Source organism: Saccopteryx bilineata, chromosome 5, assembly GCF_036850765.1.
Source record: "Saccopteryx bilineata isolate mSacBil1 chromosome 5, mSacBil1_pri_phased_curated, whole genome shotgun sequence".
NCBI classification, from domain to species: Eukaryota; Metazoa; Chordata; class Mammalia; order Chiroptera; family Emballonuridae; genus Saccopteryx; species Saccopteryx bilineata.
In genome coordinates this window covers 249,426,659-249,451,527 of record NC_089494.1, presented here as the reverse complement: position 1 = coordinate 249,451,527, position 24,869 = coordinate 249,426,659, and the positions used below count along the sequence as shown (strand labels likewise).

Sequence of the window (24,869 nt, the reverse complement as noted above, 5' to 3'; positions counted from 1 at the left end):
AGCTACTCATGACTGACTGCTGAGTGGGAAAAAGAACAAGTTATGAAAACAGCACACCCTGACGGAATTCAGAACAGTGGTGACCTGGGGGAGGGGTGCCTGGAGAGGAGACACAGAACCTCCGGGGAGCTGGCAATGTCGTACATCCTGGTCTGGGCGGCAGTGACCCGGGTACGTGCACGTGGGAAAGCGCACTGAGCATTCACTGTGTGCTTTCACTGCACCTCTGTTCATCTACACACACACACACACACACTCACACACACACTCACACACACACTCACACTCACACACTCACACACACATACACACACACTCACACTCACACACTCACACACACTCACACTCACACACATACACACACTCACACACACACTCACACACACACATATACACACACACTCACACACACACACTCACTCACACACACTCACACACACTCACACACACATACACTCACACACACTCACACACACTCACACACTCACACTCACTCACACACTCACACACACATACACTCACACACACACTCACACACACACTCACACACACACACTCACACACACTCACACTCACTCACACACACATACACACACACTCACACACACTCACACACACACTCACACACTCACACACACACACACTCACACACACACACTCACACTCACTCACACTCACACACACATACACTCACACACACTCACACACACACACTCACACACACTCACACACACTCACACACACATACACTCACACACACACTCACACACACACACTCACACACACACTCACACACTCACACACACATACACTCACACACACTCACACTCACACACACTCACACACTCTCACACACACACTCACACACTCACACTCGCACACACTCACACACACTCACACACTCACACACACACACTCACATACTCACACTCACTCACACACACTCACACTCACACACACTCACACACACTCACACTCACACACACACTCACACTCACTCAGAAACACACACACTCACACACACACTCACACACACACTCACACTCACTCACACACACTCACACACTCACACACACTCACTCACACACACTCACACTCACACACACACTCACACACACTCACACTCACACACACTCACTCACACACACATACACTCACACACACATACACACACACTCACACTCACACACACTCACACACACATACACACACTCACACACACACTCACACTCACACACTCACACTCACACACACACTCACACACACACTCACACACACACACTCACACACACACTCACACATACTCACACACACTCACACTCACACACACACTCACACACACTCACACACACTCACTCACACACACTCACACACACACACACTCACACACACACTCACACACACACTCACACACACACACACACTCACACACACACTCACAAATAAAATAGCTCAGTTTAAGAAATGAAGGCATGGGAAACAAAGATTATTCATGAACATGTTAACAGCAGTCAGCTCTGGGTACTAAAATTTTTTTTCCCCTTTTAAATGTATCCATATTTTCTAAATTCAGGCATGCGGTGAATTCCTATCACTTGGGTATTTAAAGCTAAATCCGCCATGACCCAAGGCTTTCTCATCTCCAGGTACCACCTTCGTTACTCACTCTCCTTCCCAATGTCTCCCTGTTCACAGGTTCCGTCCCTCACAGGCAGCCCCCCACAGCTATCTGCAGACCTGGCCGGACCAGACCCCTGGGCTGAGGGTGGAGCAGGAGGGCGTGGGAGGTGGATCCTTGCTGGGTGACCGTGAAGAAGGGCTCTGAATTTCCGTTTCTTCGTCTCTACTATGAGGACTGTCAAGGTGGTTCTGAAGATTAGTTCAGGCAACGGAGAAGAAGGTGGCCATACAATACCCTGGTGGACTTGGCACTCCAACTTTCAGCAAACTGCCCGGGACATAGGAACTCCTCTTCAATTTCAGGAGAAGAAAGACAAACGTCAAGAGTTGTATTTATTATTTCTCATGAAGAGAAGATGACCATAGGAATCAAAAAAATTACACAATGTTTTTGCATGACAGTCAACGGTGGGTGGCAGATGACCTCGGAGCAAGCTTAAGTTGCAGCCCAGAGCAGAGTTCGAGGCTGGCGCGCGTCCAGACCCACCATCGCGCACGTCACAGCCCATTATGGAGAGCGGCTCCTTACAACCTAACGAGTTCCCGCCGCAGCTTCTGCTCGACCCTTTCCAAGCATTGTATCTGATGCAATAAAATTCCAGTGAGGAAGAGAGGAAGGGAAAGAGGGAGGGAGGGAGGGAGACAGGGAAGGAGGAATGGCCTTCTAGTAAATTCATAAATCCCTTAGAGTTTAATAAAAGGCGATCTGACTTAGTTCTTTTAAAAGATGAAAATCTTTTGAAACTCAGAAGGTCTGTGAGATCAAATGGATATCAGAGGACTTTGGGGAAAGAAATGGAGGAAAATGGTGTTATGACAAAAACGAAGAAGAAGAAGGAGGAGGAGGAGAAGGAGAAGGAGAAGAAAGAAAAATGGTTGTCCTTGTTTTTAATTCAGTAGTTTTTCAATTCAAGTGTTAACTGAGACCCCAATAGGTTTGTTATCTCTTTTAAATTCGTTCACTACACACAGGACTTTCCACTGGGCACAGCGGGTGATTCACCAATGAATCAGCCCTTTCCTGCTCGGAGTAACTCCCGGCTGGAAGCGAGGCGAGAACATAAATCATTCCAACATGAGGTGGCCCGGGAGACACCAGTCACAGAGGCACGCTTAGATGCTATGGGATTGCGGAAGTCAAGGGAGCTATCAGGAAGGGGCACGGCGCTCGTGGCCCATGACCAAGTCTCCAAAGAGGAGTGAGGAGAAGGAAGAGAACAAGAGTTCCCGGCAGAGGGCACGGCCTGAGTTGAGGCCAGGTGTGTGGAAACCCGAAGTGGCTCTGTTTGCCAGGAGCACCGGACACGTGAAAAGGAGAAATACAAACCAAGGCTGGAACATTTGGTTTCGGTGAAAGTAATCAAGGCCTTAAATGACAACAGAGTCCGAACCAAGGTGTGAGCCAATAGGAGCTACGGAGGTCTTCGAGCAAGGAAGGGTCAGGACCAGAGTTTCACCGGTGGGATGGGAAGGTAGGAGATGCAGGAGGCAGGAAGGAGGATGGAGGCGCCTGCAAACACCCAGTGGGGAGAGGGGTTACTGGTAGTGCTGTGTCTTTTCTGAGCACCGCCATCAGCTTAATAGGAGGCTTATTCAAGACTCCAACAGGCAGAGAAAGTGCAGTGGTCAGAGAGGGGGACAAACAGGAAAGGGCCACCCCTTTGGGCAGGCGATCGGACCAGGGGACAGGAAGAGGGGCATGGTGTCAGAAAGTGACTCGGAGGAGCACCGAGGAGGCCGTGGGACCGGAAGGTGCATCGGAAATAGACGGGACAGCTACAATCATGCTGAAAGGTCTGGCAACGCCGGAGACTGTCGGGAAAGAAGAAAAGGCGACAGAATGACCCTGACAGAACTCACCAGCCTGGAGCAAATTAAAAAGCAAATTGGCACTGGCTAGAGGAAGGGAGCCCCATCCCTGCCACCTCCAATATCGCCTTGGTCGTGGGGTCCGCAGAGGGCAGAGCCAGCAGATAAGTCAGTCTGTGCCCCATCGATATGAATTTTCAATGACATCATCTTGACAGCTGGCAGCTGACACATCACCTCTCTCTGTAGAAGCATCTCAGAAGGTCTGGGAAAGGTTTCCTTAAAGCCCAAGCAAGGACAGGACCGCTACCTTGGCTGTAGAGGGTCGGTAACTTTAAAACACATTTTTGCATCGCCACACTTAAGGCTCATCTTAAATGAGACACACAAAGCAGATATGGTTTTCCTGACTGTATAAGTCCAGAGAAATTAAGGCTTGGAGAAGTCAGGAGATTTGCCCAAGACCATGTAGCTACTTAGTGGCAGAGCTTGATAACCCGTGGCCCACTGAGCCTGCGCCAGGGCGTCTACTGGGGCCATGTGGACACCCACTCCTGCTCCTTGGTAGCAAGTGGAACATACCAACAGGTAAGCAGGCATGGCTTCAGAGATAACGTCGGAAATGCCTTTCTTTTCCACTTTCCTTTTTGTTATTCCCCCTTTCCCTTCTTCCTTCCTCAATAAGTGCCTGCCAGGTATCATTTGCCTGGCATTGGGCTAGTAGACATTGGTGACCACCCACCCACCTCTCTGAGGGTCCCCCATTCTCAGGAACCCCATTACCTTGCCTTCTTATTCTGCCAACAAACCCCACACCATTTTCCCAACTGAAATATACCATCTACTTCCCAACCTCTTAAGGCCCAAGAAAGGTAGGAAACCCAAGTGGAAGTCATGATATTTGAGCTGGGCTACATTAAAGCAGAAGGTCACCTTTGGACATAGGCAAAGGCTTAGAGGTGACTCAGGGTATGGAACAAGCCGGTACCAGTCAGGAGTTCTATAGAGATTGGGGAAGACTGTGGGCATTGGGTATATGGGGGAGCGACTAGGGATGAGGAGAGGGCAGAGCCCTTCGAGACCAACTGAAGGACTGGCTTTCACTCTGCAGGCCCTGAAAGGCCATCAGAGGACGTTAGGCAGAGGAGCAGTAAATCATTTTGGTGCTTGGAACGACAACTCAGTAACCGCGTGGAGGAAAGAAGCTCTTGGAGGATGCTGTAAATATTCTGGGGAGGATGGATGAGAACCCGGGCCATGGTGGGATAGTGAGCATGGCGACATGGAGCCCTGATTTAGGGCTTGGACAAAAAGAGAAACCATGGGCCTTGATGATGATTAAACTGGTGGGCGAGGGAAGCTGGGAAGAAGAGCCAAAAAAGACACAGTGCTGTCATTAATTGAGAGGGGTTAGAAGAAGGAAAGATCAGAAAGGCAGAGGCAGAGGGAGGTTGCATCGTGTGCAGGACACGCCGAGTGTGAGGTGACTGGGGGACATCTCCAGTGGCCACATGGAGGGAGGCAGAAGCCCAGCACGTAGGGAAAGAATAGTGGAGTGTCAGAGGCCGCACAGCCAGGCGTCAAGTAGGTTGAGGCCTGAAGAAAGACCACAGGGAGCGGCAAATAAGAGGCTGGTCTTGGGTGGTTTGGCAAAAGCATCATCAGGAGGAGAGAAGGGTTGGAAGGCTGGCTCACATGGGATGAGAGTGGATGAGAGCAAGGGGACAGAAGTGCAGGTACAGGTGGGCTCCCGTGTCCTGCTCGCTCCTCATGCCCGTCCAGCCCCTCACATACACTCTTGGCAGAGAAGTTACCTTCCCAACCTATGCAGGCAACTTCTCCTCCACTCAAAGGGTACAATCACCTCATCGGCCACTTCCATGATGAAGGCCACACTCAGGACCCTAGCGCCTTATATAGCTAATAGACACATCCATAAGTCTCTTTCCATAAGTTCAGATGTAAAGTGGAAGGAGAAGCCCTGCAAATGGGCCAGAACCAGGTCGGTTCTGGGATGCTATTCAGTATCCTTAGTCACATCCCGCTTCTCTTGAATCATCACATGAAGCTCATCATTCTAGAATCCCTGTTTCCTACTGGACCCAGCTGGTCCCAGGCCGGTCTCCCTGGAGCTCACTAACTTGTGCCGGAGTTGAGATGCACACAGAGAGGCCTTTCCAAGGAGGCGCGTCAGTGCTGCAGAAGTGGTTTAACCGGAGCTACATGAGACAACCTAATGAAGAGGTCACATCAAACTTGGGTGATTTTAGGAGAGATGTGGTCTTCTATTCCATCTCTAAAGACTGGTAGAGGCAGTGGCCAGGAAGAAGTGGAAAGCCCACTTGCACAGGGTCAAGGCATAAAAATAAGGTGGAGACTGGAATGCATGGCGGATCAGTTTGGCCGGAGCAGTCAATATATGAGGGGAGCAATGAGACACAGGCTAGAAAGGCCACGGACAGTTTGAGGAGCGCCTTGAATACCCATGGAACACTGTTGCATAAGAGACCCTGGTGGAAAGTGTTTTGTTTTTTTATAAGGTGGCTCTATAGGTTAGTGGTATAGAGAGTGGACTGGCTTGAAGAATATCTGATAACCCGAACATAATTAAGATATGTTGGTGCTTTAAAACCTGGTTTTCTCCAAATCAGTCCCGTAGGAAGCTTAATCATTGCTTACAGCTACTTGACAATTCCTCATCAGATCAGATGCCACTGCTTTTAGCTATTACATAAAACAGAGTAGGTTTTTAAACTTTTAATAATCTAGTTAATATTCTATAAAGCATTCACTATTTCAACAAGTACTCTTTTCCAATGTCTTTTAATTCATCATCTGAGTATTGTAATTATTTTCCTCAGATGTTTTGTTTTCTCTTAATTTTGTATTTATTAAATTATAATGATTACATTTTGTTCTGAACCTATTAAAATAAACACTTGAAAACAATTTCTTGGGGAAAAAAAGATGTTACACTAAAATAACATAAAATAATGGACACAGAAGTAGACTAGAAGAGGTAAAATGAAAACAGGAAGACTTCAAAATAAAGAATTAATCAAAGGTCCATGTTCCCTGGGGACCAGGCATCCCCTACCACTGGTGCGGTTTTCCCTGATGGGTGACAGACACAGCCCTTGGCCATGAGGTACCCAAAGTCCCAGTATGGTTTTGTTGGTGGAAAACCAGGCAGTGAGTGAGAAATGTCATTTACTCTGGGGACTAGCCAAAGTCCTCTTCTAATCTTCAGCCAATTATTTTATTCAATGTGAGAGTCAGTAAATTAATTTTTAACATAATAGGAGTAGAAATTGTCCATTTTGGAAGCACATATGCAAATTTCTCTGTCCAGGAGAGAACACAAACCCCATCAGTTAAAAATAGCAGCTGTGTTCACTGTCCCCTATGTGCTACTTTTAATGAACTTACTCTGAAATTAGCCTGCCTCTGTGAAGAGAGCGGCTCATCAAAAATGCTCCCAGCAAGGACGAAGCCCGCCTCATAAGAGTTCCAGCGCTCCCAGGAAACTGAACAATGCAGAGTTCTAAACAGAACTCGGCCTCCTCACGGCAGACTCCATCACCCCCAAACCTTCTATTGTACCAGTCAAGAGTCATCTCGGACTCATTCTATTCCATATTCCCAATCTAATTGGCTATGAATTCCTGTAGGGGCCATCCTTACAATCTTTCTCATTGCCATACCATTTTCTCTATTCCCACCGATGCTGTATCTACTTCACGCATTCAAACATCCAAGCATTCGTATAGCCTGCATTCATGGAGTACCCACAAAGGGCAAGGTACACTGCTAAGTGCTAAGATCACAACTTAAGATCACTTTCAAAAAGTATTAAGTATTAAGATCACTTTCAAAGAGTTCTAGATCTTTTGGGTCCAGTGGTGAGAGAGACAAGTCCGAGGTTAGTGAGAAAACCCAATGATAAGTGGGATGACACAGGTGCAACTAGAATATTAGGGAACGTTGATGGTGACAGAAAAAACTCGATTACTGATCTCTCATCTTCACTTTTCTTTCCCTGATTCCCGGCAAAGTTACCAAGTTTGTCTCTATTTTGTAAATAAAGGCTTGCAGATGATCAGGTCTCAGTGATTGTGGAGTTCAGTGGAAACAAATCTATTCCAAGTCTTTCCATCACCTTGGACTCCAGCTAGAATAGCAACCAGTGCCTCTCTGTTACCAGGTACCCTATTGTCTTGCTTTAAAGTCATTCACCATCTGGTCCAACCTGGCTAGACAACTTTAATGTCCGCTATACCTTAATCCACTAGCTTCTGTCTTTATCTGGTGCATTTCCTCAAAGGTCATCCACCTGCTCAGGGTTCACACTCGTTTCCTGTCATGATTGTCCATGTCCTCTTCAGCCAAAGGGGAAGGACCCAATTTAAGCGCCACTTCTTCTAAGAAGCATTTCCCTATTTCATAAAGTCTCACCAACTGCCTGTGTACATGTCTAAAATGTTTTGGTCACTATATTATGCACTGTTTTTCATTTAATTGTAATATTATTAATATAAACAATATTTTTATTTTATTTTTTTCTGAAGCTGGAAACAGGGAGAGACAGTCAGACAGACTCCCGCATGCACCCGACTGGGATCCACCCGGCACGCCCACCAGGGGCGACGCTCTGCCCACCAGGGGGCGATGCTCTGCCCCTCTGGGGTGTCGCTCTGCCGCGACCAGAGCCACTCTAGCGCCAGGGGCAGAGGCCAAGGAGCCATCCCCAGCACCCGGGCCATCTTTGCTCCAATGGAGCCTTGGCTGCGGGAGGGGAAGAGAGAGACAGAGAGGAAGGAAGGGGGGAGTGGAGAAGCAAATGGGTGCTTCTTCTATGTGCCCTGGCCGGGAATAGAACCCGGGTCCCCCGCACGCCAGGCCGACGCTCTACCGCTGAGCCAACCAGCCAGGGCTAAACAATATTTTGAAATATTAATGGAAACCTTATCTATCCACCTGGCCTCCATTTCCTGTAATCCCTACATACACCTGGCCCCTTTGAAAAGCCAGACATTCTGCCTTTGTGTTCCAAGGAGGGGAGCACCTATCAGAACACAGTTAACTGGCTTGTCAGTTGAAAGCCCAGTCCTTAAAATATCAGGGCCTAGAAGAGTCTCCTGGCAGCTCCTTTCCCCATGACTACCCCTCCCCCCCCCCCGACAGACACAAAGACTAGAAAAGATCTCAAAATTGCAAAAAGGGCAAGAAAGGAGAACTCAATGAATCTCTATAAATAAATAAACACTGAGTTTTGTCCAGTCAGCCTGGGATGGGGAGGACGTAATAGGGACTGGAGGACTGAAGTGGGGGGATATGGCTAATTGTGATGGAAACATGGTAAGTTGAGGAATTAGAGAGGTAAGGAGTAAAGTTCCTATAGTGATAGTTGTCTTGAATATCCATTTCCCCCCTTTTATAATTGATATTTTTCTATATAACTTAGAGGCATAATTTACACAGAGAAAAATTCACCTGTTCTGTGAATTTTCATAACCTTCTACAGTCTCACAGTCATCCCCACAATCAAGGCACAGACAATGCCCACCACTCCAAAAAGTTCCTGTGTGTTCTTCTGCAGTCAAACTGCTCCCCCCACTCCCGGGCTCTCGCAAAGAGTGATCTGGTTTTTGTCTTTTTGGTTCTGACTTTTCAAGAATTTCATATAAATGGAATCTTATAGTAGATACATTTGAGACCCTGGCTCCTTTCAGTTGCCAAATGCTTTTAAGACTCATCCATCATCGGAGACAGAAGATGGCAACAGAGTAGATGGATGCACAGACGACCAGCTCTCACCACCAAACTGGAATACAAATCAATTTAGAAAAAATCAGTGTGAAAAACCAACTCTGGACTACAAGAACAGCTCTCAAAAACCAAGGAGCAAAGAAGAAGCCACAACAAACCTGGTAGAGAACGCCTGAATCTCCCCTGCTTACAGGAACGGAGGGGGGGTGAGGCTGAGAGCCCAGAGGGGATCTCACCCCAGGGAAAAGAGCAGAAGGTACTGCTCACAGCCGCTTGCCTGGCGACCAGGGAGCGAGGTGTGTTAAAAGGACCAGCTTATCTCCCAAGTGGAAAGGAAAGAGAGAGGGACAGACTGTGAGGGGCTAAGGAATGCAGGAGACGACCTAAAAATAAAGCTGACTCATTCGTGCTGGAGGCGGCCATAGCCAGGGGAGGGACTGATCCTTCCCCACAAAACAGTACTGAATTGCTTCTGGATCAGAGATCTCCAGACATCTCTCCAGCTCCAATCAGCGCAACAAGACCCAGCTGAAAACAAGAAGTGGGGAGGAGGGGCAGTAACTCAGGTCTCCATGGAGATCTGAGATACACCTCCCCCTACTGAAGCTGAGAAAACACCCTGCCCCCAGAGAGATTAGTTGGTAAAAGAGGCCTTCAGAGTCTCAGGTTACACCCATTGCATTCCTGGATCCAGTTTCAAGGAAGCCCCCTGCTGAGATCAGTAAACAAGACTATCACCTGTTAAGAAAACAAACAAATCAAGACTTCAAAGCGGCCCAAATCCAAAAGTGGATTACAAATAATAGCTGATACCAACCCAAGAAGACCTAGAAATAATACAAATGAAAACTGGAGGCAGACAACACCAAACCTAGACTCAACCAGCTCTATAAGCAAAACACCCAAACACAGACACAATGAGAAGACAAAAAAGTACAATCCAAATGAAACCACAAGAGACACCTTCAGGAGATGAACTGAGTGATATGGAAATAATCAAACTTCCAGATGCAGAGTTCAAAATAATGATTGTAAGGATGCTTAGGGATCTTAGAACAACAATGGATGGTCATTATGAACACCTAAATAAAGAAATAGCAAGTATAAAAAAGAATCAGTCGGAGATGACAAATACAATATCAGAAATAAAGACCAAAATGGAAGGAATTAAAAACAAGATAGATAGAGCTGAGGATCGAATCAGCGAGTTGGAGGACAACTGGAATGAAGGCATGAAAGCAGAGAAGAAAAAAGAAAAGAGACTCAAAAAGTCTGAGGAAACTCTTAGAGAGCTCTGTGACAACATGAAGAGAAATAACATCTGCATCATAGGGATTCCTGAAGAAGAAGAAAAAGAACAAGGAATAGAGACTTTGTTCAATCATATCAGAGCTGAAAACTTCCCTAAATTAATGCAGGAGAAACTCTCACAAATTCAAGAAGCACAGAGGACTCCATTAAAGAGAAACCCAAAGAGACCTACACCAAGACACATCATAATTAAAATACCAAAGCTAAGCAATAAAGAGAAAATATTAAAAGCTGCAAGAGAAAAAAAAGCTATCACCTACAAAGGAGCCCCCATAAGGATGACATCCAACTTCTCAACAGAAACACTTGAGGCCAGAAGGGAATGGCAAGAAATACTCAAAGTAATGCAGAACAAGAACCTACAACCAAGACTACTTTATCCAACAAGGCTATTATTTAAAATCGAAGGAGAAATAAAAAGCTTCCCAGACAAAAAACAACTCAAGAAATTCATTACAACTAAACCAATGCTGCAGGAAATGTTAAGGGGCCTGTTGTAAATAGATCAAAGTGGGAAAAGAATATAGCAAAAATGGAATACAGCTTTAAAGAATAAAATGGCAATAAACAACTACATGTCAATAATAACCTTAAAAGTAAATGGATTAAACGATCCAATCAAAAGACATAGGGTAGCTGCGTGGATAAGAAAACAGGACCCGTACATATGCTGTCTACAAGAGACACACCTTAGAACAAATTAGAACAAAAGATACACATAGATTGAAGGTAAAAGGATGGAAAAAAACATTTCATGCAAATGGAAATGAAAAAAAAGCTGGGGTAGCAATACTTTTATCATACAAATTGGACTTTAAAACAAAGGATATAGTAAGAGATAAAGAAGGCCACTACATAATGATAAAGAGAGTAATCCAACAGGAAGATATAACTATTATAAATATCTATGCACCTAATATAGGAGTACCTAAATATATAAAGCAGACTTTGATGGATTTAAAGGGCGAGATCAACAGCAATACTATAATAGCAGGGGATTTCAATACCCCACTAACATCACTAGATAGATCCTCAAGAAAGAAAATTAACAAAGAAACAGCAGACTTATTGGAAACACTAGATCAACTCGATTTAATAGATATCTTCAGAACCTTTCACCCTAAAGCAGCAGAATATACATTCTTTTCAAGTGCTCATGATACATTCCCTAGGATAGACCACATGTTAGGGCACAAAAGTGGTCTCAACAAATATAAGAAGATTGAAATCATATCAAGCACTTTCTCCGATCACGACATGAAACTAGAAATGAACCACAACAGAAAAGCTCAAAAATTCTCAAACACATGGAAACTAAATAGCAGGTTGTTAAATAATGAATGAATTAAAAATGAGATCAAAGAAGAAATAAAAAAATTCCTAGAAACGAATGACAATGAGCATACAATAACTTTAAATTTATGGGACACAGCGAAAGCAGTACTTAGCGGGAAGTTCATAGCACTACAGGCACACTTTCAGAAGCTAGAAAAAGCTCAAATAAACAACTTAACCCTGCATCTAAAAGAACTAGAAAAAGAACAGCAAGTAAAGCCTAAATGTAGTAGAAGGAAGGAAATAATAAAGATCAGAGCAGAAATAAATGGCATAGAGGCTAAAGAAACAATACAGAGGATCAATGAAACTAGGAGCTGGTTCTTTGAAAAGGTAAACAAGATTGATGAACCTTTAACTAGAATCACCAAGAAAAAGAGAGAGAGGACTCAAATAAATAAAATTAGAAATGAAAGTGGAGAAATAACAACTGACACAACAGAAATACAAAATATTGTAAGAAAATACTATGAAGAACTATGCCAAGAAACTAGAAGACCTAGATGAAATGGACAAATTCCTTGAAACATACAATCTTCCAAAAATCAATCTGGAAGAATCAGAAAACCTAAACAGACCGATTACACCAAATGAGATCGAAACAGTTATCAAAAAACTCCCAACAAAGAAAAGTCCAGGGTCTGATGGCTTCACAACTGAATTCTACCAAATATTCAAAGAAGAACTAACTCCTATCCTTCTCAAACTATTTCAAAAAATTCAAGAGAAAGGAAGACTTCCAAGCTCCTTTTACGAGGCGAGCATAATTCTGATTCCAAAACCAGGCAAAGACAACACAAAGAAAGAAAATTATAGATCAATATCTCTGATGAATATAGATGCTAAAATCCTCAACAAAATATTAGCAAACCGGATCCAACAATATATGGAAAAAATCATACACCATGATCAAGTGGGATTTATTCTGGGGAGGCAAGGCTGGTACAATATTCATAAATCAATCAATGTGATTCATCACATAAACAAAAAGAAGGAGAAAAACCATATAATAATTTCAATAGATGCAGAAAAAGCATTTGATAAAATCCAGCACCCATTTATGATCAAAACTCTCAGCAAAGTGGGAATACAGGGAACATACCTCAACATGATAAAAGCCATCTATGAAAAACCCACAGCCAACATCATACTCAATGGGCAAAAATTAAAAGCAATACCCTTAAGATCAGGAACAAAGCAGGGGTGCCCCCTTTCACCACTTTTATTTAACATAGTCCTGGAAGTCCTAGCCACAGCAATTAGACAAGAAGAAGAAATAAAAGGCATTCAAGTTGGAAAAAAAGAAGTAAAACTATCATTTGCAGATGATATGATATTATATATAGAAAACCCTAAAGTCTCAGTCAAAAAACTACTGGACCTGATAAATGAATTCAGCAAAGTGGCAGGATATAAAATCAATACTCAGAAATCAGAGGCATTTTTATACACCAACAATAAACAGTCAGAAAGAGAAATTAAGGAAACAATCCCTTTCACTATTACAACCAAAAAAATAAAGTACCTAGGAGTAAACTTAACCAAGGAGACTAAAGACTTGTACTCGGAAAATTACAAAGCATTGATAAAAGAAATCAAGGAAGATACAAACAAGTGGAAGCATATACTGTGCTCATGGTTAGGAAGAATAAACATCATTAAAATGTCTATATTACCCAAAGCAATCTATAAATTCAATGCAATTCCAATTAAAATACCAATGACATACTTCAAAGATATAGATCACATATTCCAAAAATTTATATGGAACCAAAAAAGGACACGAATAGCCTCAGCAATCTTGAAAATGAAGAAGAAAGTGGGAGGTATCACACTTCCTGAAATCAAGTTATACTACAAGGCCACTGTACTCAAAACAGTCTGGTACTGGCATAAGAACAGGCATATAGATCAATGGAACAGAACAGAGAACCCAGAAATAAACCCACAGCTCTATGGACAACTGATATTTGACAAAGGAAATACAATGGAGTAAAGACAGCCTCTTTAACAAATGGTGTTGGGAAAATTGGACAGCTATCTGCAAAAAAATGAAACTAGATCACCAGCTTATACCACTCACAAAAATAAACTCAAAATGGATAAAAGACTTAAATGTAGGCCATGAAACCATAAGCATCTTAGAAGGAAACATAGGCAGTAAGCTCTCCGACATCTCTCACAGCAATATATTTGCTGATTTATCTCCACGGGGAAGTGAAATAAAAGACAGGATAAACAAATGGGACTATATCAAACTAAAAAGCTTTTGCACAGCTAAAGACAATAAGAACAGAATAAAAAGACAAACTACACAATGGGAGAACATATTTGACAATATGTCTGATAAGGGGTTAATAACCAAAATTTATAAAGAACTTGTAAATCTCAACACCAGGAAGACAAACAATCCAATCAAAAAATGGGCTAAAGAAATGAATAGACACTTCTCCAAAGAGGACATACAGATGGCCAATAGGCATATGAAAAAATGCTCAACATCAATAATCATTAGAGAAATGAAATTTAAAACCACAATGAGATATCACCTCACACCAGCCAGAATGGCGCACATCAACAAAACAATACAGAATAAGTGCTGGCAAGGATGTGGAGAAAAGGGAACCCTCCTGCACTGCTGGTGGGAATGCAGACTGGTGCAGCCACTGTGGAAAACAGTATGGAGATTCCTCAAAACATTGAAAATCGAACTGCCTTTTGACCCAGCTATCCCACTTTTAGGAATATACCCCAAGAAACTATAGAATGGCTCCAAAAGGAGAAATGTACCCGCATGTTTGTGGCAGCATTGTTCACAATAGCGAAGATCTGGAAACAGCCTAAGTGTCCATCAGAGGACGAGTGGATTAAAAAGCTTTGGTACATATATACTATGGAATACTACTCAGCCATAAGAAATGATGACATCGGATCATTTACAATAACATGGATGGACCTTGATAACATTATACGAAGTGAAATAAGTAAATCAGAAAAAACTAAGAACTATACGAATCCATACATAGATGGGACATAAAAATGAGACTCAGAGACATGAACAAGAATGTGATGGCAATGGGGGTGGGGGTGGGGGGAGGGGAGATGGGGCAAGGAAGGAGAGAGGGGGTGGGAGAAGGGAGAGGCACAAAGAAAACCAGATAGAAGGTGACAAAAGACAATTTGACTTTGGGGGAGGGGTATGCAGCACAATCAAATGTCAAAATAATCTGGAGATGTTTTCTCTCAACATATGTACCCTGATTTATCAATGTCACTACATTAAATTTTTAAAAATAAAATAAAATAAAAAAACAATGCTGTAAAAAAAAAAAAAAGATTCATCCATCATCTATTTGCATGGATCAGTAGTCTGTGCCATCTTAACACTGAGCAGGATTCTGTTAAAGCAGTGGTCCCCAACCTTTTTTGGGCCACGGACCGGTTTAATGTCAGAAAATATTTTCACGGACCGGCCTTTAGGGTGGGACGGATAAATGCACAAAATAAAATTATGTGACCGGCATAAAAACTGTGGTATTTTTAAATATAATTGTCGAACTTACGAGACAAGCGTCAAGAGTGAGTCTTAGACGGATGTAACAGAGGGAATCTGGTCATTTTTTAAAAATAAAACATCATTCAGACTTAAATATAAATAAAACAGAAATAATGTAAGTTATTTATTCTTTCTCTGCAGACCGGTACCAAATGGCCCACAGCTGGTACCAGGAGGCCCGGGAGTTGGGGACCACTGGGTTAAAGGATGTACGTAGCACAGCTTATCTGTTCACCAGTTCATGGACATTGGGGTGCTTTCCAGTTTTCAGCAATTATAAATAGGACTGCTATAAACATTCACATACAAGTTTTTGTATGGACATGTGCCTTCATTTCTCCTGGGTAAATACCTAGGAACAGGATTGCTGGATTGTTTGACTTTATGAGAAACTGCAAAACTGTTCTTAAAAGTGGTTACACCATTTTATGTCCCTCCAGCAACATATGAGACTTCCAATGGTGCCTTGCCCTTCTTAGCCTTGGTGTATCCCTGTTTGATTTGTTGGGTTTTTTCCCATTGTAACAGGTGTGTTGTGGCATATTATTGTAGTTTTTGTTTACATTTCCTGAATGACTGACAATGTTGAGTATCTTGTTCATATGCTTATTTGCCAACCAGATCTCTTCTTGAGTACAGTTTCCCATTAACTTTTTTGGCTCATTTTAAAAATTAAGTTGCTTGTTTTCTTGTTATTAAGTTGTGAGAGTTCTATATATTCTGGATACATGCTATGTGTTCTGCACGCATGTTCTTTCAGTCTATGGCTTCTCTTTTTCATTTTCTTAACAGAATCTTTTTTTAAAAAAATCCCAGAAATTTTAAATTTTGATAAAGTCTAATTGATCCTTTTTTTCTCTTCTGAGTTCTTTGTGTCCTATATACCCTACTTACATTTTACCCCCCCCCTATATTTTGAAAGATCACTTTGGGTAGTGATAAGAACTCTCCCCAGTTTAAGCTGGGCACATCCAGCCAAAGATCGCCTTCCCAGCCTCCCTTGCAGCTAACAATGGCCACATGGCTGTGCTCAGACCAGTGGGATGTAAGCAGAAGTGATCTGTACAGTTCTCAAGTCATCCCTAATTAAAAGAAAGCCACTTGCTCTGCACTTCTCCCCCACCCCATCCCCTGTAACCTCCTCCCACAGGCTGGGACAAAACCACAGCAACAACGCAGCTTTAACCATACCACCAAGGACCAACCCCGAAGACACAGTGAAGCAACGAGACAGAGCACAACCTGAGTTCTTAAATGACACCTGGAGCAGTGTGGCTCTCCCAGCCTGGGCCACCACACAGCGCCCTGAAAGGCAGCTACATACCTTCCTGATTTAAAACACTATACTGGGGAGAGGCAGGAATCTTTGCTATAGTGAGTTGGACTTTTCCCTAACAAATATACCCTTCTTTCTTAGGAAGTATAAAATAATCCCAAGACCCCAGGACCCAGCCTGCTATTATATGGTGCGTCTATCCGGAAAGTGTCATAATAGTTTCTCAAAGGTCTCCTCAGCTCAGGAGTGATTTGGGGGCAGCAGAATATGACCTTGCCCCAACCTTGGGCAAAAGAGCAAAGTCCTCCATGCCCAGAGCAGTGAAAGAGCACGATACCAACTTGCTCTTCGTTCAGGCAGTCACATGGGTGTGGTACAGATATCCAGAGGGCCAGAGGGGCCTGAAAGGAGAGCAAGGAAGGACACAACAGTGATGTCCAGTGACCAGATATTCGGCTAAGATGTGGCGTGTGGCTAAAGAAATGTAGGCCCTGGCCGGTTGGCTCAGTGGTAGAGCGTCGGCCTGGCGTCCAGAAGTCCCGGGTTCGATTCCCGGCCAGGGCACACCGGAGAGGCGCCCATCTGCTTCTCCACCCCACCCCCTCCTTCCTCTCTGTCTCTCTCTTCCCCTCCTGCAGCCAAGGCTCCATTGGAGCAAAGATGGCCTGGGCGCTGGGGATGGCTCTGTGGCCTCTGCCTCAGGCGCTAGATTAGCTCTGGTCGCAACATAGCGACACCCCAGAGGGGCAGAGCGTCGCCCCTGGTGGGCAGAGCATCACCCCCTGGTGGGCGTGCCGGGTGGATCCCGGTCAGGCGCATGCAGGAGTCTGTCTGATTGTCTCTCCCCATTTCCAGCTTCAGAAAAATACAAAAAAAAAAAAAAAAGGTAGCCCTCCACCCCTTCGGCCCTGCCAAGGGCTGAGTGCCCCTTAGGCCCCTAGAATTTAAATACAAGTGCAAGGAGATGGAGAGGCATGACTCAGTCCAGATTACATTTCCATCACCCTCACAGTGGGAACTCGTAAGGAAAATGAAAGAGTAATAGCCAAATAAAGAAGTTTTTACTTTGTGAAGATCTGAGTTTGTGCTCTGAGGTCCATCCTTATTGTAACAGTGGTCACTAGACACTTGCTACCAGGCAGAGAGCTAAGCACTAACAAGGACTGTTTCAGTTCAGCCTCACAATTATAGCACCTATGAGGTAAGCGCTTTATTATCCTATCTAAAGATGAGGAAATAAAACACTCAGGGAAGTTGCATAGTGTGGTGATTCTCTCAACATCCACTGTCCTTCTCCTGTTCAATAGCCTCCAATGTCCCAGGATGCTCTCAGGCCATGTGGTCTGGGCGGGGCCTCATGCACAACTCCAGGCCTCAGACAATCAGATTATTAGACTCTAGAGCCATTTCCCCAAGGGAAAGCCAATGATCTCAGTGAGTTCAGATGGAGGAACTCCTGGGATCTTATGGGATGTACTAAGCAAGAGTGTCTGACTTCACCTCTGGACTTGAACTTGCGGGGATGGGAGGCTGATACTGAAGGCAGGCAACATGCAGACCCAAAAGATGGAGAGAGTGCATCTTTTTGAGTACTGAATCCAGCTATGTTCAAGCCACCTCTATCTTGGAATTATTAGCCATTTCAGATGAATTAGTTTGCTAGGGCTGCCACAACAAAGCACCTAAACTGGTGTCTTGAGACAACGGAAGTTAATTCTCTGATATTCTTGGAAGTTGGAAGTCCAAAACCAAGGTGTCAGTAGGGCCACGCTCCTTAATGAAGCTCTAGGAGAGGACCCTTCCTTGCCCTTCCTGGTTTCTGGTGGTGGCCAGCAATTGTGGCCTGCCTTGGCTTTGTGCTGCATAACTCCAATCTCTGTTTCTGCTGTCACAGGGACCTTCTCTCCCCTGTGACTTCACCTTGTCTTCCCTTTGAGCATCTCTGTGTCCAAATTTCCCCCTTCTCATTATAAGAATGCTGCTCATTGGATTAGGAGTCCACTCTGATGACTTCACCTTAACTTGATTTTATCTTCAAAGATACTATTTCCAAACAAAATGACAATCACAGATACAGGGGGAGGTTAGGACTTGAATGCATCTTTTTGAGCACACAATTCAACCCACAACATCAGCCTATGAATTTCCTCTGACTTGAACCACTTTGGACTGAATTTTTGATCATTTGCTTCAAGAAAGAGGTAAAGCCAAGACTCACCCACCCCAGCCCACCCCACCCCAGATCTGTCAACAACCGAGACCCAGAGCCATGACCTTAGACATCGAGCCAGACTCCAAACCTCTTCAACCCCTCTTCCAAAAGTTAGTCGCTGCACTTGGGGCAGAGGCCCAGGGTTTACTGTCTTCTATCTGCCTCACAGCGACAGCACACAACACACTCCAGGAATACAAGAGTGAGTGCTATCTAATTAATTAACCAAAATTCAAATAGGGAAACTGAATTAGGCCTTATTTATCATAGGGCAGCAGGCTGAGCAATGACCAGAATTTTTATCTTGGAAATAAAAAAGTTATTGATTGTCCGCACGGCTGCATTTCAAAATTGTCCCCTGATTTGGAAAGATCACCTCAGGTGGTGATGAGGAGAACACTTCCCCCTCCACAGACATTTAATTTTCCAAATAGAACAGCAGCCATGCCTCCTTCACATGCGTGGCCATGTTTACTCCAGGGCCTGCGAGAAGGCGGTAATTTCAGCTTGTTATACTGAAAATATGAAAATAAAACTGATCTCTGCAGAATCATTTTAAATGAAAACTGCTTCCTAGAGGCAAGCTGAGGAAGCAAACTGATTGAAAGAGAGCACAGGGCTCTGGGCAGGAAGGGCTCTGGAGTGTGGACCCCGTGTGGGAGGGAGAAGCCAGGACTTCTGCAGAAATAGATGTGCATGTGTCAAAAAGCCCATTCAGCCCAGGTTAGATGTCTGGTGGCAACTTCTGCAGTACCTTTGGTTAGGAGCCAAAATCACTTTGAAAGACCACTGGCCACTGACTACACTTTTCTTTAAATCCTACCTGACTGAGTACCAGCCAATTCTGCACGCCCGGCACAGTCTGCACCTGGCCAGCTGAACTTGAGTGAGCGGGGGAATCACCTGGCTAGCTCAGTTTGTGGAAAAGGTGGATCTGGAGCTGTACCCCCCAGGCACTTTCATGCCCTGTGTGTATTAGTTTCCTGTGGTTGCCATAACAAATGACCACAAACTGAGTGTCTTAAGAAACAGAAATTTCTTCTCTTATGGCTGGGTTGGCCAGAATTCCAAACCCAAGGTGACAGCAGGACTGGTTCATTTCGAAGGCTCTGAAGCAGAATGGGTGCCAGGCTTCTTCCAGCTTCTGGGGGCTGCTGACCACCCCTGGCATTCCTTGGCTTGTGGCTGCATCACTCCCATTTCTGCCTCCATCTTCATCTGGCCTTCCTCTGGGTGTGTCTCAGTCTTCTCATAGCCTTTTCCCTTGTGTCTCTATGTCTCAACTCTATCTTCTCTTATAAGGACATCACCCAGATCTAGGATGATATCATCCTGAGATTCTAAACTTGATTACATTTGCAAAGACCATATTTCCAAATAAGTTCACACTCATGAGGGTGGAGGGGAGACCATTAGGTAGATGTATCCATTGGAGGGCACAGAGAGAGATTTTAATCCACTACAGTACATTTAGGGTAAGACTCAAAATATTGCATTGCCCCCCCCCAAATGCAAAGTGATTCTTTACTTCTAAAACAACTCTGATGTAAGTGATCTGTAGACCATATTCTGAGAAACATTTAATCCAGTTGCTGAGGAGTCAAAAATGAAGCAGAAATGGTTCCCACCCCTGGAAAACCTACTGTCTAGTGGGTGGAAGATACAAACAGATGAACAGATGATTAAAATACAAAGTGTGGCCTCGTGATCCCAACTCTGGAGTCAGACAGCCCTGAGTTTCAACTCTGCCCCTCCCTATGTGAGGCCCTGGGCAAGGTCCTGAGCCTGTCTGAGCCACAGTCTCCTGATCTGTAAAATAAGAAATCATTTCTTCCTTATACCGAAATAGCTGCTAGCTACTGTGAAGGTGAGAAGCATGTTGCATTCATTTCACACCTCCCAGGCCCTCGCTGTGTGCCTTCCACATCCTAAGCCTTTAATGAGTGTCTGTGGAAGGCATACGTCTGGAGAAACACAGCTGGGATAGGCGAGACGAGTCCTGGCTCTCAGCTTATCCTGCATGCATTTTCTGAGCACCTGCTGCGTATGGTGCTCAGTGTGTAGGCCCTTGGAAGAAAGCCAAATAAAACATACAGCCTCGCAGGGAGATTGCGGGATTACAAGACAGAGCTCCTTCTTCCTTTGGCTTTCCATCCTTCGCGTTCCATTCTTTTGCATTCTTTTAGTATTAACATCGCTTAGGAAGGCCCCGCCCAAACTACACGTATGCTACAGGAGTCCTTTGGTGGCAGAAAGTGTTCTTTCTCCACCACGGAATCCCCAGGACCTAGTGACGTACCAGGCCCCTACTGGGCATCCGTTGAGTATTCTGCTACCATGTCAGAGTCCAACACGACTTCAATGAAGAACCACCTTCAGCCTCCTCGACTACTGTGTATAAGTTTTGATGGGCCAAGAGAAAAGATGCCCAGAGAATCTGCCCCTTGACATAAAGCCTCGAAGTGAGGCGAAATGAGAACAGGCTGCAATACAATGTATCAGAGCCCTATGGACTTAGAAGCTTTCAACTACTAGACCAAGAGTGAACAAATTCAACTATGGGAGAAGCTGTGACATCTCATTCCTCTTCAGAAATACAACGCTTTGCACACGCTGGACATGAAGTACTGTTACTAGGCTGATCTGGAGGCTCAGAAAATGTGTAGAAGAGAAAGTCAGTACAGGGTTTCCCTTCCAACCCCCACGAGGGAAGGAAAAGAGCAACCCATTCCACTGCGCACGTGCGCGCAGGAAAAGAAGCCCCACAGTAGGCTTTGGGGACGGAGGATCATTCTCAGGATGGAGAGAAGGGAGAAGTTCCGGTAGATGTAAGGCTGGCTAGGTGACACAGGTAACTACCCTCACAGATAACGGTAAGTCAGGAGAAGCAAGTTACCTGTGAGGAGACATCAGCAATCTCTGTCACCTACTGAAGTCAGGCAGCCCTTCCCGAGCCAAAAACTCTTAGGGTGGACTGGAAAGGAAACTGTATAGGAAACCAAAAAACTGACCCAGGGGCCCAGGAGTGTTTGTGACAAAATAGTTAGGGAGGCGTGGTGTCTCTGCTTCCACAGAGCGAATGACTTTTGCACCTGTGTTTCATTTGGTAGGCCGACAGCTAACACGTGTTGATTTAATTCCATAGTGAATGAATGAAGGCTGCGGAGGGTCCTGACCTCCCCCACCCGAACCTCGGCTGCGGGCAAGGCCGCCTGGCCCGGGTGTTGCCCCAGGACCCGGATTTCCCCCTGGCATCTCCTTTCCGCTTCATCCCCGGGCATCCAATCGCTTGGCTCCGAAACAGCGGTGACTGGAAGGCAGGTGGGGCTTGGCTTCCTTCTCCTGCCGGATCCCGGGCTTCTCTCCAATCCAGGGCCAAGCCCGGCCGGAGGGAAGGCCCCTCCCCAAAGGCCGGCACCAGATGGCGTGGAGGAAAGTGGCACCGGGACAGACAGGAGAGTGCGGGAAGCGCGCACCTGGAGGGCGGCGCGGGGGCCGGGCGCCGCGGCCACCCGTGCGCTCCCCGCGGGCGTCCCCGCCCCGGCTCGCCCACCCGGGAGCGCGGGCCCGGGGCTGGCGCTTCGCCCTCCCGGGAGCGCGGCCCATCCCGCCGGGCCGGCGCCTCGGCCTCACCTCGCTCACCAGCCCCTGCCAGTCGCTCTCGGTCCGGTCGCCGTTCATGGCCTCCTGCTGCGGGCGCGGGCGGGCTGCATGGATGCCGCCCTCCTCCTCCTCCTCCTCCGCCGCCGCCGCCGCCGCCGCCGCCTGCTGCGCCGCCACCGCCGCCGCCACCGGCCCCGCGAGGGCCCGCACCTCCGAGCCGCTGCGCCGCCGCCTCCCGCGGCCGCCCGCGCTGTCGCCTCCACGTCAGCCTCGGCGGGAGGAAGGGGAGGAGGAGCCGCGGCCGCCTGGGCCGCAGCCAGAGCCGGGCGGGCCCCGGGGCCACGCCGCCCGCCGCCCCCGGCCCCGGCCCGCGCCCGGGCTCGCGGGGTAGGGGCGCCCGGGTCTCAGCGCGGAGGTCACCCCTGACCCCAGCGTGGCCGCATTACCGCTCTGCAGGGCCAGAGGTGGGCAGGGCGGGTACCTGTGTGTCACCCCAAGAAGCACCCCCCCAAATCCAGCCCTTTTCTGACCGCCATCAGGCTCCTGCCCTGGGACGGTGAGCCTCACCCTGGCAGGGGGCTTTGCTCTGTGCTCTTCTCTGATGAGAGGCGCGGGGCCTGACACGTGGTGGGGGCTTCCAGAGATGGGTTGAACAGCCGAATGAATGAACCGCGTGTTGTATAGTTAACATTGCTTTTCAAGCTGCTAAGGTTTATTTATATTAATTTCTTGAATTATCAGCTGTCATAGGTAGAAAGAAAATATGAACATTAAAAATAAAATGATGTTAAATTCTAAATAATTGTAAAAGCTGTGTGATGCTTGACATGGGGCAGGAGAGGTGTTAAGGTGTATCAGTATTGGACCCAGACTTCTGAGAGGGAGGACTGAAAGAGAATGAACAGGGGGCAGGGGTCTCACAGGAGTAGATGTTATTCCAGGCAGTTTTTCCTGTGCACCGAAATCCCTCTCAGGGACCACCGCCAACAGTGAGCTTCCCATACCTGCAGAAGGACGGACAGAGTGCCTGTGGAGACGAGCGGGTGGCTTGAGAAGAAGTTGTGAACCCATTTTGTTTGTTTGTTTGTTTGTTTTTAATTTTTTTTGCATTTTTCCGAAGCTGGAAACGGGGAGGCAGTTAGACAGACTCCCGCATGCTCCTGACCGGGATCCACCCGGTATGCCCACGAGGGGACGATGCTCTGCCCCTCTGGGGCGTCGCTCTGTTGCATCCAGAGCCATCCTAGCGCCTGAGGCAGAGGCCACAGAGCCATCCTCAGCGCCCCGGGCCAGCTTTGCTCCAATGGAGCCTCGGCTGCGGGAGGGAAAGAGAGAGACAGAGAGGAAGGAGAGGGGGAGGGGTGGAGAAGCAGATGGGCGCCTCTCCTGTGTGCCCTGGCTGGGAATCGAACCCAGGACTCCTGCACGCCAGGCCGACGCTCTACCGCTGAGCCAACCAGCCAGGGTGTGAACCCATTTTACAGGTGTGAAACATCACAGCTAACATTTAGCCCTTATTGAGCCTAGATCAACCCTGTGAGGTGGATGTTTATCCCCATTTATCAGATGGGAAAACAGAGCTTGTAAAGTGGAGAAACAGAGACTCAACTAGGACATCTGGCACCAAGAGTCCCTCTTCAGCATCTTGGAAATCTGCAAATGAAATTTCACTCTGAGAGTCAGAAAGATTGGATTCTGTTGTTGGCCTTGTTGTACTGACATGGTGGATTGTTTGCAAAATGGCATGAATAATTTCCTGCCTGTGTCCCAGCCATTGTCTGTAACCTTGACCCTTGCTTGGCTCAGCCATGTGACTTGTTTTGGCTGATGCCATGTTTGCAAATGAGCCTCACAAAAAGGCTGAAAAGCACGTGTGCAGTCAGGCTCATCCTTGCTTTTATGTCCTTAGGAACCTGTGGCCCCCGCCACACCACAGGAACCAGCCCAGAAAAGCTTGCTAGATGTGAGAAACTCATAGCCAACCACCACTCAACTGCCACTTAGTGAGTGAGGCCATTGACCCACTGCTGCTACAGATGAGACCAACAGAAGAACTACCCAGCTGAGCTTGGCCCAATTTGCTGCCCCACAGATCGATCACATACATAACCTGCCAGGATTTTAAGCCACTAGTGTTTGGGAGGGTTTGTTATACACAACTGATATAAGTGGTGACAGTGATGAAGAGTCCGGGTGGCCTGGGCTCTCCCGGGCAGCACCTGAAAAGCAATAGCCCCTGGCACCATGACCAGCTGGGTCCTCATCTAAAGGAGATTCTACAACAGATAGTGGCAGGCTAGGGACTATGAGACCGCTAG

At 46.2% G+C, this 24,869-nt stretch overlaps 1 protein-coding gene across 5 annotated transcripts in view; it reads right to left on the bottom strand.

Annotated features, from left to right (window-relative positions):
• The window catches only part of CCDC149 (coiled-coil domain containing 149), a 107,328-nt gene extending 84,610 nt beyond the window's left edge, over window positions 1-22,718 (bottom strand). For all 5 annotated transcript variants that reach the window (XM_066279954.1, XM_066279955.1, XM_066279956.1 and 2 more), the window contains exon 1: window positions 22,582-22,718. In XM_066279954.1, the coding sequence (XP_066136051.1) occupies window positions 22,582-22,629 (48 nt within the window). In that variant the 5' untranslated portion in view covers window positions 22,630-22,718. The remainder of the gene's footprint in view (window positions 1-22,581) is intronic.
• Between the last annotated feature and the right edge of the window lie 2,151 nt (window positions 22,719-24,869).